We start from the raw sequence: 20,711 nt of genomic DNA, 5'->3' as shown, positions 1-20,711 counted from the left end.
ATATCAGGACTTCGAAAGATGCTTTACAATGAGTGCAATACTATGTTTGGAATTGTCACCTCCATTGCACACTACATTTCATAGCAACCAATTTGTACACAGGAAGGTCCAACAATATGATAATGATAACTTGCCTTCTTTTTGTGATTTGGATTTAGTAGAATGCCATTATTATGTATCTACTCCATTGCTGGATGATTTGGTACAAATAGGTTTAATTAAGGCATTCAAGAAGGAATTAGACAATTATCTGAAAAGGAGTTGTACAGGATTTGAGGGAGAATCCATGGGCTTGATACTCAGAACATAACATACGTGATAGATGCAAGAATATGTAATTCGGCCCCTCATGTCTGTTCTGCCATTTTATAAGATCAAGCTTGATCTCCCCCAGGCTTTAACTCTACTTTACTGCCAACTACACATAGCCCTCAACTCCTCAGTCTTTCAAAAATCTATTGAGTTCTCTTTGAAATGCTTTCACTCTTTTGGGTGGAGAATTTCAGACATTCTCTGCCTTCTGAAAAAAGAAATTAATTTGCATCTCAGTTTTAAATGAGTCTCCCCTCACTCTGTAACTATGTCCTTCATGAAGTGGAAACATCTTCCCAACATCTACCATGTGAAGCTCCCTCAGAACCTTGTATGTTTCAATAAGATCACCCTCATTCTTCTAAACTCTAATGAATAAAGGCCAAACCTGTTTAGTTGTTATTGGTTAATCAAACCCTTCATCCCATGAATCAGTCCAGTGAATGTCTGTTGAACTGCCTCCAATACCAGTGTATCCTTCTTTAAATATGGGGAGCAAAACATTGTACACCAAGTGTGGTCTCACCAACATCCTGCATAGTTGTAATAAGTTGTAACCTCCCCTCTAATGCTAAAAGTCAAAATTCCATTTGCCTTCCGAATTACTTTCTGCACGTTCACACTAACATTTTATCTTTCATGCACAAGAATACCTAGATCACTCTATACTGCACCTTTTTTGAGTTTCTGGCTATTTAAATAAATATCTGCCTTTAGCTTCTTTCTTCCAAAGTGGATGACTTCACACTTTCCTGTATGAAACTCCATCTGCTAACTCACTCACTCAGCCTATCTATACCTCCTTACAAATTCTGCATCAAAATATGGCCTCCTATTTATTTTTGCATCATTAGCAAATTTGGTTACATTGCAATTTATCCATCTTCTAAGTAATTCATATTGATTGGAAATAATTGAGGCCCTCAGACTGACCCCTGTGGCACTCCACTAGTGATTTCTTTCCAAACTGAAAAAGACCCATTGATCTTGATTCTTCACCTTTTATGCACTAACCAATCCTCAATCCATGCTAATACATGGATTATTCTACGCTCCTATCTTTTACAATAAACTTTTATGTGACAATTTATTAAATGGCTTCTGGACACCCAATTCCCGTTCATCAGCTCTACTTGTTACATCCTGAAAGAACTCCAACAATTTTTGTCAAACACAATTTCCTTTTCACAAAACCACCATTTGATGGTGTTGAGTTTTTCTAAACATCCTGCTATTTCTTCCTTAATAATGAGCACTCATATTTTCTCAAATGACAGATGTTAGGCTGACTGGTCTATAGTTTCCTGCTTACTGTCTCCCTCTGCCGGAATCTTCCTGGAATCCAGTGAATTCTGGAAAATTTCAACAAATTCCTCCACTGTGTCTTCAGCCTCTTTCTTTTAAACTCTTGGATGCAAGCCATCAGGTTCTGGCAACTTGTCTGATTGCCTTCAGTCCCTTAGCTTGTCAAATATTTTGTCTCTTGTGATAAATGACAAGAATTTTCTTCCCACTATTACCTTGTTTATGCAATATCTTTACCACGTTCATAGAGTTCTGGTGGCGCACTGTTAGCGTCCCTACCTTGAAAACAGGAGGCCTGGGTTCAAATCTGACCTTTTCCAGAAGCGTATAATAGCATCTCTGAACTTGTTGATTGGATAAAAATCTCCTCGACATGAATATTGGTGCAACATATTGGCTTTAGGAGCAGCACGGTGGCTCAGTGGTTAGCACTGCTACCTCACAGCACCAGGGCCCCAAGTTCGATTCCAGTCTTGGGCGACTGTCTGTGTGGAGTTTGCACATTCTCCCCATGTCTGCGTGCATTTCCTCTGGGTGCTCCAGTTTCCTCCCACAGTCCAAAGATGTGCAGGTCAGGTGGATTGGCCATGCTAAATTGCCCACAGTATTAGTCAGAGGGAAATAAGTCTGGGTCGGTTAATCTTTGGAGGATTGGCGTGGACTGTTTGGGCCGAAGGGTCTGTTTCCACACAGTAGGGAATCTAATCTAATGTAACCTTTTGTTATCTGCAGTTTCCCTGTTCTCCATTCTCACTTACCAAATCATATCCTCAAAGGATCCCACACTGGCTCATCCTTTCCTATGCCAATTGTACATACTTCAAGTAATAATTTGGAGATTGATACCTTTGTGGAGACACAACCTATCTTCCAGACTTCACTGTAAATTTATTGGTAAGAGGAGTAGGGAGGACAAATTGCAGCAGTCAGTCCTGCTGAAGCCATGCCCCCTCCTGTTGATGTCACAAGCAGAAGATGCATCACTTAGTTCTCTGTCTTCAGCTCAATGACAGGTGAGCAGTTTTTCACGAGAGTCTCTTTTGTTATTGAATCGACCTTCCCCTGCCCATTACAACCCTGTCTCCATAACTGTCTCTCTCACTGGAGCTCACTGCACTACTCATCCTGCAACTCCAGCTGTTCTTTCTTCAGGACACTTCCCAACCTCAGGTCTTCTCCACTCTATTCCTCAATCTCTCTGTAACCTCTCCCCAGTCTCCCCATATCATTCCATATCCCATTGATACTCCTGACTGTCCTCACAATTCAGTGAGTCTGAGGAGCTGGGAGGAGTTGGGGGTAAGGGAAGAGGGAGCAGAACAATGTTGGGGGATGGGAGGAAGAACCTGGGGGTGAGGGGTGTGGTGAGCGGAGATGACACCTCATGTCATTTCTTTCCAGCAGAAAGACTGTAACACCGGTTAGTCAGTATCCTACAGGAAGGGATGTGATTATTCATGTCTTCTCTGCAATCTATTTCACTGGTTTGCAAGACTGATTTTCTAATTTATCACTCAGACTTGGGCAGCGATTGCCAAATTACTAGACCAGGTGTCGACTAAACCATTTTTCTTGTAATATTTTTATTTGTATTGTTATCTCTAATAGCATAGTCCTTATGATTGGTTGGTTTGTTTGTGAGAGACAGGGAAGTCATTGTAGGGTTCAGTGATAGTGTTGGCACTTGGGGAGAGGTGCCAAGGAGCCAGGAGGTTGGGGGTATCTGAGTGATACCAGACGGGTTGGAGTGTGGAGTCACAGGACTATAACTGTAGGCTGTGTGGGTGACATTCAGGTATGGCACAGATTTTGGATTCAAGCATAAATGGACTCTTTAGAGGCTGTGGTGCCATCACTATTGTCAATAGCAACAACCTCCTCACTGTTCACCAGCCCTAAGATTAGACTCTGCCCTTGTAAAATATAATACTTTTAAAGAATATTTCTGCTTTGTATTGCAGGACTAGCACAAATAACCAAAAATAGATAGGAAGGAAATCTCATATTGCCTCTTTTTATGAGGTGGTATTGTGGTCTTATTGTTACCTGGAATTAGACAAAACCCCTTTGTTCATATCAGTTTTTCTGCAATCATCTTCCTTCTTTAAGTTCCTTGATTTATTGAATCCTTGCTGACGTATAGTACTGATTCCCTCCTTTACCTTGCACAAGTTACCCTAATTCATGTGAATCTGACTATTTACCTGATTGGAAGGAGCATCGATATCTGCACGCAGCATGCTTCCTCAATTGAAATCAGAAATAATGAATATAGTCATTAATCCCCAACCATGAGCATTTATAGGTAGGAAAGAAGAGAGAAAATGAAAGGTTGGATTGAGATGAAGTGGATAAAAGTTACATAAGGGTAATGCAAAGAAAATGCATAAAAACTCCAACATCTTGTAATAATTAATTTTCAGCCCTCGAGAGGTCATTTGGTAGTAATTAAACTTTTCCACGTTGTTAAAAGTGTACTTAGACTGAAATAAGTAAGAGTTAGATTCATGTGGTGAGTTTAGTTCATTTTAGTTCTGTTTGGTGATGTTAATGGCTAGAAGCTAATGTCTGTATGGCACATCTCAGAGTGCAATTTATGCATTTCTGTGTTTAGTCTCACATATGCCCTCTCTTCAGAAGGTGCATTTGTGCCGTTAGCCTCAGCATTATTTTAACAGTAACAGATCCAGCACCATACTCTAATTGGAGGAGATTATGGACCATGAAAGAATCTTTTCATAGACTTATATTTGAATTGCAGGGCATATTTGGATGTGAACGATCTGAAGAATATTTTGAAACTGGATGGTGCAACGCATCTCAATATATTCTTCGCCAATTCATCTGATGAAGAGCTGGCTGGAGTTGCCACATGGCCATGGGACAAAGAAGCCCTAACACATCTAGGTAGCCAATGCATGATTTAACCATCTCTCTCTCTCTCTCCAACCTTCTGCTGGCCAGCATCTTATAAAGTGAGTTGCATCCCTAGTATAACTTTCCAAAGGAATAAGAAAGATAATAAAAAAGATAAGAACTCCAATAAGAAAGATAAGAATTCCACTCTCCATTTGGAAAAGTCCATGCAGCAATATTCATGCGTCCAAACTAATTTTTTTTCTTTAAAGTCAAAGTAAATTTCCAGGAACACCAAAAAAATTAATGTTAATCCCACAATTTTTTGTGGTATTGTGGTATTTTCGACACAAGACAGCCAAGTTATCAGAGAGTCAAGAATCAGTCAATTCAAACACAATTAGCAATGTTCATTAGTGACTGCCAGAAAGCTGAGAAAATAATACTTAGGATGAGATCCAAACAATATTGATTGCAATTTGTTTTGTGTAGTAGAATGTCATAGATTGTTGATTCTCTGGTGCCCGATAAGCACAGTGATGTTTATGGGTGGTTAGGTTGTTGAAATGGGTCTACTCTGGGTTTAAACAGATATTCCCCTGCACCACCTCCCCCCCCCACCCCCCCACCCCCACCCCGACATCCCCACCAGCCCTCCCATTCTTGCAAGAGAGTAAGTAAACATACCAACTTTAAAAAAAGACCACTCAATAAGTATAGCATGCTTCTAATGCCCAAATAAAATGCAGACTTAGATATTTACCACCGCACCACACCCCCCTCCCCAAGTCAAAGGAAACCCTGAACCCGAGGGTTGCTAACCAATCTGATTGTCTGACTATTCAATCAGACTGAGCAACCCCAGAATTCAGTGGTGGAGACCGCTGGCATTTCAAGGAAACTGGAATCAAGAGGGTGTGCCAACCACAGAGCAGCCTATCTGGTGTTTCAGACAGAGAAGGATTAGGGACCCCAGGTAAGGGTGTTTTGGAGGGCTAACATGTTGTAGCAATGGGGGTGAGAATATGCTGAAGGTGTACCTTATTCCCCTTCCTTCCCACCTTTTCAAAACGATGTCTTCCCTGCTGAAAGCTCACCCAGCAAGGGATCATAAAGTATAGTGCTCTGAATTATACAAGATCAACTAAAAATAACCGTTTTGTTTAGTCTAATGAACTGGCATGTCAATGTGCATAATTATGAAGTAAATTTGGGGCAGATTTCTGAGAATGTTTCCATTTGTGATGACTGTCTATTTTCAGTCAGGATGAACTGGCTTCCAGTACAGAGGTGAATATGTTTGAAATATCAGATTAAAGCCAAATTTGTTCCATTAAGCTAAAGGTGTTAGCTAAGAATGGTTTACTAGTGTGACAAAGGCTAGAAGGAGATAGTTTACTGTATACAGCCCATCATAGGATTTACTCATGCACTTACATCACAACTAGTACAACTATATTGTTTCTATCTTTTGCATCCCTCCACTCTCTAAATAACAATTCTGTTTGTGCGCATAGGTGGCATCGTGTTGAACCCCTCATTCTATGGAATGACAGGTCACACTCACACCATGATCCATGAGATAGGCCACAGTCTTGGACTCTACCATGTGTTCAAGGGGATTTCTGAAATTGAATCTTGCACCGACCTATGCATGGAGACTGAAGCTTCATTGGAGACTGGCGACTTGTGTGCTGATACTAATCCAACGCCAAAAAATAAACAGTGCAAAGATCCTGATCCTGGAAATGATACATGTGGTTTTGGTCATTTTATCAACACCCCGTTCTTTAACTACATGAGCTATGCAGGTAAAATGGACTAGTGGAGGGTACAATAGTATTTTATGTTATACTGAAATGTTCACCCAAATTATTCTTTATTTGCATTGCTGTAGAATATGGAATGATCTCTTAATTGTCATATTTGGAAATGTCAGATGAAATTGACATTGTGGAAGGAGAGAAATTGGTCAGTTTCATTGCTCAGTAAACTAAGTACCACAAAATGTAAGGGTTACTTTACTTGCTTACTAAAAGAAAATGGTACAAATATCATTAATAACCTCTGACTGGCTCACCAAGCAGTCTTGATTTTCTATTAAAGTGGTTGGCACAGTTATTTAGAGATTGGCCCTCTGCCTCACAGTGCAGGGACCCTGGTTCAATTCCACCCTTGGGCAACTGTCAATATGGAGTTTGCACATTCTCCCCATGTCTGCAAGCATGTCCTCTGGGTACTTTAGTTTTCTCCCACAATCCAAAGATGTGCAGTTTAGGTGGATTGGCCATGCTAAATTGTCCAGGGATGTAAAAGCTGGGTAGATTAACCATGGGAAATGCAGTGTTACAGGTAGGGGGCACACCTGGATAGGATGCTTTTTGGAGGTCAGTGTGGACTTGATGGGCCGAATATCCTGTTTCCACAACGCAGGGACTCTATTAACAAACAGATTATCTCATCCCTACTTTTGTTTGTTTTGGGCCTGTATAGGGACTGCAGTTAAACTTCTCGTAAGTTCCATATTTGTGTTGGCGGTACCTGACTGATGGCAAACACGGCATTAAACATCCAAATATTATTAAAAGAAAATTATATTTTTAACAATTTTTGCAGACCTTTGTTTACCTGAATCATAACACCACAGGAAATTATTGTATTTATGGAAGAGAGATTAAAAGGTCAAATGACAACATTTTCCTCTTCCTTGATGGAACAAATCTTTTACAAGTATTTTGTTTGCTTTTTGGTCTTCCTGTAAAATTGTACACAGTAGCCAAAATTACTTCACTAGATAATTTAAGGACTCTACCTTAACACTTCTTCTTTGATGACAATTGCACATTGATTACAACGTGCACCCAACATTTAGCCACCAATTAATATCTTTGTTAATACAAAAGCCACAAAGCAAGTCAGTGTCAAATATACATTTTGGAGATTAAGGAGAGAGTAAAAGGAATAAAATGGAAATGTTGACATATGTTGAATACAATGTTGTTGTAATGTCTTTGCTATAAGTTGTGTGTGTCTCTTTTACAGATGATGACTGCACAAATTCCTTTAGCCCCAATCAAGTAGCCAGGATGCACTGTTACCTGGATCTGATATATCAGAGCTGGCAGCCACCTACAAAGCCTCCACCTATCCCTGTTGCTCCAGAGATAATACATCAGACTGCAAGATCGGTGATACTCCATTGGCTTCATCCAATCAATGGACAGTTTTACGCGAGGTAAAAATGGGTACTGATACTATATTAACCACAAACCACATATGTTTGTGTCCATGTTGACACTTCACTAATGCATGCCTCATCTCATGTTTCAACATTAAGCAATGTATAAAACACCAAATACAGGAAGGAAGACCATCTGTATTGCCCCACTATTTGCTGAACAAAAGCAGCATGTGAACAACACAGGTAATTATGAAGTGTAAGTCAACAAACAAATTGTGATGAGGAAGAGATAGGAAAGGATTGGAAAGCAGCACAAGATGGTTACTGATTTCCACTTTTTCATTGCTGGTTTCATAAAAATTACTTCTTGTCTTAAATCTCCTTTTGATGTCCATGAAATTTGTACATTTGCCTATTAAAAGCATCAGAGAAAGTTAAACCTCATATTTAGCCACATATATACCTTTATAATGACAAAAATCAATGTTCCAACCAATTTCCCTTTCTTATGCATGGCTCATTTGCTACACTGTGTGGCCCTTTTAAGCTTGCTCTAGAGTAGCACATGCAAATATCTTAAAGGGACTGCTCTTGTCCCCTGGCTTCATGCTAAGTTCTGGAGTGCCTTACAATTGTGTAACTTAGATGGGAGATTGCATATCATAAATGCAAATTCAATTATTTTCACTTGACCAGCAAGTGAACAATTAAAGACATGGTAACCCATTCCTTCAGGTTGTGACTTGTTATTATGATTCTAAAATGTCTTTCTTTCATTTTCTTCCTCTTTATGAGCTGTCTCTTTTCGCTGTTTTAACTCAAACACCCTTTCCCTCTCTTCATTTCTCTTTCTGCAGCTGCCATGACATAGAATTCTGTCCCATTAATACACCATTTGTGAAAGTCTTTCCTTTGTTTTTCTCATTCCTTTAATCTCATTGGTTATGGGGATATACTGTTGGTTCTATGGCCCATATTTATCCCAATTGCTGTTGGCCTTTTTATGACACTATTAGCTCATATTTCCATCAACTTTGTGGGTAAAATATGTTTAAACCCTCACATAGTCACAAACAAGTCAAAACATTGGATCATGTCATGAAATACTCCTCTCCCATAAAATCTGGGTTGATGTCTTTTAAGTGCTCCTCACACCCCATACCCCACATTGCCTACCCAAAGTATATTCAAATGTATGTTGATGTATTAGGCCCATGCCATGAAAAATCCATTTGGACAATCCACATCAAAGTCTTGTTAATAGACATTGATGGAAAAAGGTACAATGATTGGTAGTCATGGTAACTCTTGCAACCCAAAGCCTGTTGTAAACAAGCATACAGAATGTCTTCAGGAAACTCAGCAAGTCAGGCAGCATCTGTGGAGAGAGAAAGAGAAACAGAGTTAAAGTTTTGAGTCCAGTGTGAGTTTCCTTTCAGCTCTGACAAGAAGTCACACCAGACCTGACACATTAACTCTGTTTCTCTCTCCAAAGGTGCTGCCAGTCCGGTTGGGTATTGCCAGCACTTTCTGGTTTTATTTTAGATTTCCAGCATCCATAGTATTTTACTTTTATACAGTGTCTTCCTTTATTTGGTAATGATCCTGTGAAGCGACTTAATGCATTTCACTATGTTCAAGACACTAAATATCTCTGAGGCATTAGTGTTGTTGACGTGTCTTTTCTGTTCAGTGAAGAGACATTGTGGCTTTACACTAAAATTGGTGAAACTGTTGGGTGTGAAAAGTATTGGAAGGTGATGCTGTGTCGTTCTTTTTCTTCTTTTATTTTGCTTCCGGGATTCCTAGAGAAGTGGGATCAATATGTGATGCGTGCACTGAGCATGGAGCGCTGGTCCAGTATGCTTACAATGCTTCTTCCCCTAGACCATGTGATCCATCTGGCCACTGGAGCCCCAGAGAAGCAGAAGGTATGCAGTTCTAGTGACATGGAGGGAGGTGGATGGTGATTGTACCTTTTGTAACACTTAGGTTTTCAAAGACAGGAAGTTATACTTTCTGATATATATTAACCAATAGTTGTTCTCCATCTCATAAACTGCTTTCTTCTCTCATTAACCCTCCATGATACCAATCAATATTCTTCACCTATTAACCAGGCAGACTAGCAGAATGTCACAGTTCAACTAATTATTACTGTATAAGCCATCGTACCTGGAGCTTATTTACCTTTTTTTTTGTTTTTGCTCTTTCACTTCCTCTGTAATCCACTCAGCTCTTATCGACTCCAAATTCATGCCAAGGTGATTTTAAGAATGTTAAATCATATTAAAGAGCTCACATCCTTTCACTGATGTCTTGCACATTCATTATACAAACAAGTTATCCCATCAGGTGTCCAATACAGTAATGTATAAGAATGGTAATGTTAATGAAATGTTAACTTGATTAAACAACAAATTATTGCCTTTGATTTTAAAAATATGAAACTTAGATTCTTGCATTTACATTATATGTGTCTTTATTATTCATACAGTTGAATGAAACTGAGAGTTCTAATTTTAACTGGCTGGTTCGACGCTTGATATTACAATTTTTGACCATGCAAAGTCAAAGAGAAATAGCCTTGTTTTTCAACCCTAATTTTCAATGATGCTGGCATTATTTTAAATAAATTATTTATTGATTCTGTGGGATGTGGGCATCATTGGCTGGCCAGCATTTATTGCCCATCCGTAGTTGCCCTTGAGAAGGTGGTTCTGAGGTGCTGCAATTCATATGCTGCATATTGACCTGAAATGCTCTTAGGGAGGAAAGTCCAGAATTTTGACTCAGCACTTACTTTCATTTATTCAAAATATCCCTGCAACTGCTTTAATATCATGCTTTCATGCTAAGTTATTAATTTCATCCAACATTTTTTGCCACACTCGCATTCTTACATAACCCTTTGCACTACCTTTCCTAGCTGAGACACTTGATATGGAGAAGATATTTCTAAACTAACCATAGCAGCTCAATGGTGAAGGTCAGGACGGGCAGTTACATATGAGCAGGCTGCCTACCATTTCTACCAACCTCCAGGGTTTCATTCCCTAAATACTCTTAACTAGAAACAATCTTTTTATCTCAGTCTTGTAAGTTCCAATTGTCCTGACATCTGCAGCCTTTGATAGAAGAGAGTTCAGAATTTCATAACTACCCTTGTGTAAAGAAATTTTTTCTAACTTTGCTTCAGTATGTCGTAATCCTCATTTTTATAACCATGTTCCCAAGTTCCTTATTGTCTTACTGGACAACATAATGTTTCCACATCAAATAATTGTATACAATTCTTCTAGTTTGCCTTTGAATATTCGATACTCAATTGAACATAATGTGGAGGTGTCAGTGTTTGACTAGGTTGGACAAAGTTAAAAATCACACAACACTAGGTTATAGTCCAATAGTTTAGATCAGAGTGGTGCTGGAAAAGCACAGCAGGTCAGGCAGCATCTGAGGAGCAGGAGGTAGGTCAGAGGGGAGGGTGGGGGAAGGTAGCAAAAGGTACAATAGGTGAAGGGGGTGGGGATGGAGGTGATAGGTCAGAGAGGAGGGTGGGGCGGATAGGTGGGAAGGGAGACTGGCAGGTAGGACCAATAGGTTTATCTGGAACTGCAAGTTTTTGAAGTGCTGCTCCTTCATCGGGTCATTAGCTACCTGACGAAGGAACAGCAATCCGAAAGCTTGTACTGCCAAATAAACCTGTTGTGTCAGTTGAACATAGGCTGAATGCATAAAGCTTATTGTGACAACTTAATTGCCTAAGTATCAGCATTATTCAATTCAAACCTAGTTATTCTGGTGAATCTGCACAGTACCCCTCCTAAGGTTAATATGTTCTTTCTGAGGTAGAAACAAGCTTAAAAATTAGAAGCTGGAAGTAGCCATGTAGTCTATCATGCCTGCTTTTGTCATAAAGTCACGGCTGATTAGATTATGGCCTCAGCCCTGCATTCCTGTTTATACTGATAACCTTTCACTCCTTTGTTGGTCAAGAATGTACCTATCTCTGGTTTAAAAATATTAAATGATCCTCCATCTGTTTTCTGGAAAAAAGAGTTCCAAATATCAAAATTCCCCTCAACACCATCTTAAATGGGAGACGCTATTTTTAGACCATATGCTCTATTTCTTGTCTCTGCCACATGGGGAGCATCCTTTTCAGAATTCATTAAAGGGAATCTTCAGGAGTGTCTGGCAGCTCTACATTAACAGAAACATCAGTTCCTCTTTCTTTTTGCCCCAGTCCCCTTCACTAAAGGTCAACACTCCTTTACCCTTTTAGATTGTTTTTTGTGTATTAACTGTGTATAATGGCTTGTGTAATCTCTTTACTCCTATAAACATCCTCAGCTTCTTATCATTTAGAAAATACTCTGATTAATGCCTTATATTTCTAATGCATTGTCCACCCAGTAAGCTTGACATTTCTCACAGTTTTACCCACTCACTTAATCTGTCAATCGTCCTCTATAGCTCCTTGCTCCCAATAGCACTGAACATGGTCACAGTTTTAACCTAGCAGACAAATGAGCTCTAACAAACATCAATGTAATAATGAGCAGATAATCTGTTTTATGTGATATTCACTGAGAATTAAACATAAGCTTAAAGAAAAGTAACTGAAAAAAAATCAAAGAACTGCAGATGCTCGAAATTAGAAGCATAAACAAAGATTACTGGAAAAACTCATCAGGTCTGACATCTAGAATCACTGGACTTGAAACATTAACTCAGTTTTCTCTCCACAGACAATGCCAGACTTGCTAAGTTTCTTCAGCAATTTTTGTTTTCCTTCCAGGGATCAGTTCCTTGGCTTTTCTGTGAAAGACTTCCAAGGGATCTTGTTCGTCCACCTGAGGGATCAGTCAGAATGTCAGATTAATGTCTCCATCTGCAAGATGGCGAATCAGACTGTGCAGTACTTCCCGAGTACTGTGCTGGACTGTCAGCCATGATATTGGTTCTCAAGTCCTGAACTGGGATTTGAACCGAAAACCATCTAATGCGGAGGCAATTACTAACTGAGCCATAGCAGACAATACTCTGCCTTCAGAGGCGAGGTACTATCTCACTTTGGAACTGCCTCTTGATGTCATTGTCTTGACTCTCATACTTTGATGATGTAGGAGGTGCAACAGAATCTATATTTGTGCCCATAATTAGATAAAAGTTAGCACAGTGAGAAGAAGGAATGTAAAAGTTTAACTTCATTCTTGCATCCTCCCATTGTTGCTTGCAGTGGCACAACAGCAGAATATTTAGAGAAGGAAACTTGATGAATCAAGCAAGCTTAAATCATACTATTTGATGTGACAGTGTGCCTTTAGATATCCATTGTGCTAATTCCCAGATCTCTTAAAAAAACTATGAAGAAAATATTCCATTTTGGATTGATTCCCAGCTAAGAAAGCTGGAGCCAGAACGTAAAAGGACCAATTGTTAACCTTTTTTTCCAGGATCTCTATCTGTAGATTATCGGTGTCAACACAAATAATATTGCTAATAGACGCGTGTCTGCTAGTTTGGAACCTAATTAGCCTGCTGACCTGGACAGTCTAGAGACACCTTCGAATGCTTCTAGAAATTTGTCGGAATTTTCTTAGCATGTGCTCAGGGAAACATATTTGAAACTGCTCTTTCTAAATATGTTGCAGTACTTTGATAATGTCCTTATGTAACAATACATTTTGGAACACAGAGACATTAATAATGTGTGTTATTCATGTGAAGCTAAGCTAGCATTTATTTAAGCTTCAAAAGAGCCATTGCCAGCAATTAAATGCAACAATTTCCCTCTGGCATCTATCTTACTTGGATGAAACTCGTCCTTCTGTGCTGGGGTGATCTCTAAGCACATTGTTTTACGCCTCCTCCCTTCTCAAGGCCCCAAGTTACCCTTTCGTTAGAGTGTAAAAGAAATGAAATGAGGGGAAAAAAAAATAAAGCAAGCAAAAGAAATGGACAAGTATTTCCTGAAATGAATAGGCACAGGAATTATATGCATGTAGCATTAGTTTCAATACAATACAGGCAACAAGTATCACCCATTAATCTTTCTGACAGCACTGTGCATTGAAGTACTAATCAGAATGGTAGGAAACTGGTCCCCCTCAATTTACAGAATGAACTTTGTTCAGTAGTTAGTGGTTAACAAAGTATTATTAAAGTGATGTCTGTGTGTTATGTTTGTCTGTGCAGCAGTGATTTTAACCCTCAATTCACAAGTTTTGAAGCTTTTTATATGTATAAAGAATGAAACATTAAATTTGATTAATTTAGGATATCTGGTTGGCATGGACGAGTTGGACCGAAGTTTCTGTTTCCATGCTGTGTAACTCTATGACTTTATGACATTGATTTTAATGAAGTACTTGGATGATTTCATCTTCAAGCTCCTTTCTCTCTGTAGGGCCTCCTGATGTAGAACAACCTTGCGAAAACAGTGTCCGAACTTGGAGCCCAGATGCCGGTGTTGATGAGAAGACGGTTCCTCCGGTATGCCCGGAGCCTCAGGGTTGCTACTTGGAATTGGAATTCCGCCATGTGTTAATTCCTGATTCTCTGACCATTTGGGTCACGTTCACTGAATGGACTGCTCATGGAGCCATCCACGATATTAAACTACTGACTGTGAGCGGGAAGGAAATCTCGCTCGGACCGCAAAACGTCTTCTGTGACGTCCCCATTACGGTCAAGCTCACTGTGACAGAGGAGGTCTATGGAATCCAAATCTTCACACTGGATGAACATTTGGAAATCGACGCTGCCATGCTGACCTCAGCACCTCAAAACACTGTCTGCAAAGAATGTACACCAATCCAATACAAAGTCATACGGGATCCACCATTTAAAGAGGGGCCGGTATTCATGGTGAAAGATCTGAGCCGAAGGTTCGAAGACATGTAAGTGCACTCACAGTAGAACAGCCCACTGAACAATTAATGGGTTCAAATTTCTCTCTTTTTTTTGTTGTAGGAAATGATTGGTCCCTTGGGATTTTTAAATTCTGGTTTCTCAGCCAGTTTGACACAAACAAGAATAAGAATTTTCTTATCGTGAAAGAGGGATGATGGAGGGAGGAATGGAATTCAGTTTGTAGAACCTTTACTACCTTCCCAAAAACTTAAATAATACAGTGCTTATGTTTCATAATCCCCAAAGTACAATATTTTCCTGTTTCCGAGTTCACGTTAGAATTTTAGGTGTATGCCAGCACAGGAGACATAGTTTTTCTGTATGAATACGAACTAACAGAAATCAAAGTTGTAAATCTTCTTATCGCGGAATTCAAAATTAGGAACACATTTTTCAAAATGCTGGTGTGTAAGTGGAACTTAATCCAATCGAAAAGTGTTTGGCAAAGTGTTACTGGTCAATATCTTTAGACTGCTTAGATAGCAAAGGATTTGAAAGATAAAACAGCTCAGATGTTTTTTTCTGAAATTTTTCACAGTTTCACAATGGAATCCAGATGAATACTTATATAAAACACTGGGCCATCAAGGCAAATGTGTTGCCAGCTGTGTTACAAGTGAATGCATGACAGTATGATAAGTGACAAACTTACCACAACAAGTCATATATTCTCTTCATCTTCACTTCAAAAAAGAATTCACTGGAAATCTTGCTGTTAATGTGTAGCATCTGCTGCCATACGAACTGAGTGTAGCAGTAAACAGAGCAGCGTGGTGGTAGAATGTTTGTATCGGGATGCCCAGCAACTGAACTTCATCTAAAACATCTCCAGAGGGGCCTTTGAATAGGTGTTTCATTTGCCTAAGAACAGTTCCATATTTTCTCCATTTGTAAGACATGCTGGGATGAGAAAACATGACCAAATGTATTTCATAAGAGCATTTAATGGCAACTGCAAGTCAATGTCTATTGCTGACAGTGCAGAATACAAATTGAAGTTACTCCTCAAAATTTCTCCCTGATAAGAACAGGAGAAAGAAAGGAAAAGAGGGGTATGTTGAGTGGATTAGATAGAGATGGGTGAATCACGTGTCATTCAGTACAGAAATGGACCTGTCTGTCCAAATGGTCCATGTCAACTTGATTTCCTAAACTGAACTAGTCCCATTTGCCTGTATTTGGCCCATATCCCTCTAAACCTTTCCTATCCATGTGTTTGTCCAAATGCCTTTTAAATGTTGTAATTGTACATGCCTCTACCAATTCCTCTGGAAGCTCATTTCATATATGTACCCTCTCTGTGTGAAAAGATTGTCCCTCAGGTAAGGTTAGATCACGTGAGATCCATGGAGAGCTAGCCAATTGGATACAAAATTGGCTTGATGGTAGGAGACAGATAGTGGTGGTACAGGGTTGTTGTTCAGACTGAAAGCCTGTGACCAGTTCTGTGCTGCAAAGATCAGTGTTGGGTTCACTATTGTTCATCATTTATATAAATGTTCTGGATGAGAATCTATGAGACATATCAATAAGTTTGCAGATGACACCAAAATTGGTGGTACAGTGGACAGTGAAGATGTTTATTTAAGATAACAATGGGATCTTGATCAACTGGGCCAGTGAGCTGAGGAGTGGCAGATGGAGTTTAATTTAGATATTGGTGAGGCATTGCATTGTGGTAAGACAAACCAGGGCAGGATTTATACAGTTAATAGTCAGCCCTGGGGAGTGTTGTCGAACAGAGAGACCTAGGGGTGCAAGTACATAGTTCCTTGAACATGATATTGCAGGTTGACAGGACAGTGAAGAAGACATTTAGCATGCTTGACTTCATCCATTAGTGCATTGCGTATAGGAGTTGGGACATCCTGTCATGGCTGTACAAGACATTGGCAAGGCCAGTTTTGGAGTACATATGGTGGTATGACCTTATTGTGAATACTTTCTAAACCAATACTGTAATACTCAGGGGAGTTGCAAAGTCAGAATGGAACAAATTCAAAAGTGAAGGTCTATAAAACAAACAGGATCAGCTTAATTACATCAATTCTGAAGAGATAGGCTCCATCTATTCCAAGAAGCACTATTCATCATGAATAGATGAATAGGAATCAGAAGAGAGCCCCGGCTAAGATCCAAAATGAATGAGACAAAAGGACATGGAAAGTTAATACAGAACAGACAGAAAATGTTCCCTTCCAAACCACACAGTTGGAACAAAATTGGCATTCCTTCACTCTTGCTGGGTCAAAGCTCTCTGTATCAGCACTCAGGGTATAACTAAACCCCATGGGCTACAGTGGTTCATGAAAGCACCTCACCATCATCTTCTCCAGGGCATTTAAGAATCGGCACTCTGCTGGTGATGCTCAGTACCGCTCAGTGAATTTGAAAAGAAATACTTGCTGGACTCCCATTTGGCAGCAAATGAGAGGGGAACAGTTGCCGCATGCGTGAGAAAGAAGGTATAAAGGAACAAGTGACTGTATTTTGTCGGAGTGATTGATAAGTGTTATTGATTGTTCTGCTTCAACAGCTTAGATCTGAATGAGCAAATTGGTGAACCATTAATACCGATGCAACATTCCAGCATTTTACATGTGTTCAGTTTTCATTCATGCATAAATTGCTCAGCAGAGAACCATACTTCCTAAGCTGTTGAGTGATCTCTCTCTTCGCAGGTTGGCAGTGAACAATGCCAATGAATGGGATGGTATTTCCCATTTACATGTTTGCACTTTATAAAGTGGCTGAGACATGCTAAATATGTACACGAGTCCCAAAGGGCTAAATCTAGAACATATGAGATCAAATGCTGACAGGCAGAAAAAGAAAAATCCATGAAGATTCCTTTCAGTTTATTTTTGGAGCCAGGGATTAGGTCCATTCAGCCAAGAATGTAAAATATATGGCACTCTGTAGAATAATGACAGTGTTGGTGAAGGCAACAGTCAGAATAAAGTAACTTCAACACTGCACAAACTAAAGCGTCACATTCAAAACTTTGACACATATTTGCACGCACTCTATTTGGCAAACAGCAACAAGAGGACAACTTGTTCCAGGCTTGCTTTGAATAGAAGAAAACGTTTTGCTTGCATCTTCTTAAATATTCCCATTTCTCCAACTTAAAACTATTGTAAAACCTGAAGAGTTAATTTTAACTAAGAATGGAACACAATAACAAAAGGACATAACAACAGCATGGAGGCAAGAGGAAGCATCCATGGATCTTGAAATAAGACCAGCAAATGCTGATCGTTTCCATTATGTCAGCTAACCACTGAAGAGGAAATACAGGTGACATTTCAATTCTGTCCGATTTCTAATGCTATGTTTCCACCTAAAATATTGACTGCCTGGATTAGATTTCTGGCAGTGTGGAAACAGGCCCTTTGGCCCAACAAGCCCACACTGACCCTCCAAAGAGTAACCCACTGAGACTCATTTCCCCTGACTAATGCAGTTAACACTATGGGCAACTCAGCATGGCTGATTCACCTGACCTGCACATCTTTTGGAATGTTGGAGGAAACAGGAGCACCTGCAGGAAACCCACACAGACACAGGAAGAATGTGCAAACACCCCACACAGGCGGTTACCTCAGGTGGGAATCAAACCTGGGCCCCTGGTGCAGTGAGGCAGCAGTGCTAACCACTGAGCCACTGAGCTGCCCTTACAGACAGAGCTTTGAACCCAGGATCTCCATCAGCTGGGTCACTAGACTAATAGTCTAATGATAATATCACTAGGCCATCCTGCAACTGACAAGTTTAGGGAAATGAAACAATGCCAGCTGGCAGCTGTTACACTGGACCTTCATATCCAAGTTTTCCCTTAATTTTACGACATGGTTAAGCCATTTTCAAGGTTTTTAAATTGCAGGATCAGTAGACGAATACATTTATTCCAGTTCAGGATTGTGAAATGAAAAGGTATTGAGCAGTGTGGGCATATTAACATATTCAGATTAACTTTTCAGTTGAAGTAATAGATGAAGGAATTAATCACAGAGAGAGAGAGAGAGAGAGAACGAGAGGGAGATGAAAGGCATTTAAGGCATTCAAGGAAGCCATTCAGTTCCCTGTTGAGCAATCAAATCAGTCACAAACCCTTGCTCAATTTCTATCATTTTTCAGGTTAACTTTCGCTGGCCCACATTCAGTTTCCTTTCAAAATCATTGATTGTTTCCATTTCCATTGTCCGTGTAGGCAGCAGGTTACCACAGCCATTACCACACTGTTGCAAAAAAAAATTATCTCAACATCTCCCCATGTTTCTTGCTCAAAACCGAGACCTTGTACCGTTAGCTAATAGGAAGGGTCTAATACAAACCTGTTAATCTTTTGCACCTCTGTCAAACCTCTCACAAAGTCTCTGTCGCAGATCACCTTGGTCAAGTATCATTGTTGTGCATAAGGACATCTATCTGTGGGTCTTCAGGTGGCTGAAGAGGCCAATCTGGGATCCATGGATTACATTGGAGCGTGGATATTGTTACATGGTAACGGTGATTGGAGGGGGTGGTGGGTGGTAACGGTGATTGGAGGGGGTGGTGGGTGGTAATGGTAATTGGAGGGGGTGGTGGGTGGCCATTCCTGATGTCCCATCTCTCCTTGCACAAGAGTCGCTTCTGTTCAGCGACACGGCACAGATCATTTTTGAGGCGTAGAGATCCCTGCTGGATGTTGTTCCTCCAGTGATTCCGGTCTGTAGCCATGCCCTCCCAGTTGTTGATGTTGATGTGGGTGTGGAATTTCTTGAAGTTGGTCCGGATGTTATCTTGGAAGCACTTCTTTTGCCCACCAGGGGCACACTGACCTTCTTTCAGCTTGAAGTACATGATCGTTTTGGGAGATGTGAGTTGGACATTGGAATGACATGCCAGGTACAATGGAGTTGCTGTTGAATTATTGTAGTGGTGATGCTGGCTATGTTGGTCTCCTCCAAGATGCTGCTGTTAGTGTGTGTGCCTTCCCAAATAATCCACAGGATTTCTCCAGGGTTTTAAGGTGCTGACTGTTGGTAGTCCACATTTCAGCTTCACATAGCAGTGTGGGAAAGACAATAGCTTTGTAGATCAGAAGTTTAGTCTGGGCCTGTAGGTCATGGTCTTCAAAGACTCTTCTTCAGTGTTGGGCATAGGCTCCGTTGGCACAACTCAGACGATGTTGTATTTCTGCATAGATGTTGTCCTTGGAGGAGAGAAGGAAATGGTCCCCATTTTCAAGGGGATGGTTGTTGACCCATATTGTAGGAAGAGTGGAGAGATTGTCGGGTGGTGGTTGATGGAGTTCTAGAGTCTTTTGATCTAAAAGGTAAGATCGAGGAGCTTATTTGCCTTAGTAAAGTCATCCAAGATGCATTGTGGTCCTTCCACAGAGTGTGCTGTGATTGTGTAGTCATCAGCAAGTTGACTCTCAAAGATGGAGTTGGTGGAGAGCTTGCCCTTGGCCTTGAACCTATTATGGTTGAACAGCCTGCTGTCCTTACGGTAAATGATTGGAAGTCCCTTGGGCAGGTTTTGACCAGTGAGGTGGAGGATGGTGACAATGAAGATAGTGAACAAGGTGAGTGCGATGATGCAGTCCTGTTTGACTCCATCTCCATGGTGAAAGGCTTAGCCTCCAAAACACAGTTGTTAAGCAAAATTGTAGACATGCTGTCATGCAGCAGCCTCAGTGTCCTGAGGAAATTAACAGGGCAGCTGTATCATGACAGTATCTTCCAGGCAGCCTGGTAGTTAACTGTATTAAAGTGTTAGTTAGGCTGATGAGGTCTTCATGGATCACGCTTTGTGTGGAAGATTGACCTTACCATCATGGGTGACCTGCCAGAAACTACACTTTAGATGGTTTAGGTCTCAGGTTTCTCGGTACGCACAAGCCTGTATGACACACACACACAAACAAACGTGCGCTCTCTCTTTCTCTACACACCCACACACCCACACTCTCTCTCTCTCTCTCTCTATATATATATATACACACACACTCTCTCTATATATACACACAGACACACACACACAATCTACACACAGACACACACACTCTCTCTACACACACACTCTCTCTCTCTTTCTATACATACATATATACACACACACTCCCTCTCTACACACACAGACACACTCT

The 20,711-nt window shown here is 40.3% G+C and overlaps 1 protein-coding gene across 3 annotated transcripts in view; it reads left to right on the top strand.

Annotated features, from left to right (window-relative positions):
* Positions 1-20,711, top strand: part of LOC122564761 (pappalysin-1-like) — a 326,083-nt gene that overhangs the window by 67,761 nt on the left and 237,611 nt on the right. For all 3 annotated transcript variants that reach the window (XM_043719939.1, XM_043719938.1, XM_043719937.1), the window contains exons 3-7: positions 4,379-4,524; positions 5,991-6,284; positions 7,516-7,708; positions 9,464-9,585; positions 14,070-14,562. In XM_043719939.1, the coding sequence (XP_043575874.1) occupies positions 4,379-4,524; positions 5,991-6,284; positions 7,516-7,708; positions 9,464-9,585; positions 14,070-14,562 (1,248 nt within the window). The remainder of the gene's footprint in view (positions 1-4,378; positions 4,525-5,990; positions 6,285-7,515; positions 7,709-9,463; positions 9,586-14,069; positions 14,563-20,711) is intronic.

The sequence above is a fragment of the Chiloscyllium plagiosum genome, chromosome 30 (assembly GCF_004010195.1).
Source record: "Chiloscyllium plagiosum isolate BGI_BamShark_2017 chromosome 30, ASM401019v2, whole genome shotgun sequence".
NCBI classification, from domain to species: domain Eukaryota; kingdom Metazoa; phylum Chordata; class Chondrichthyes; order Orectolobiformes; family Hemiscylliidae; genus Chiloscyllium; species Chiloscyllium plagiosum.
The sequence above is the reverse complement of the archived record's forward strand: the minus strand, read 5'-3'. Positions and strand labels throughout refer to the sequence as shown.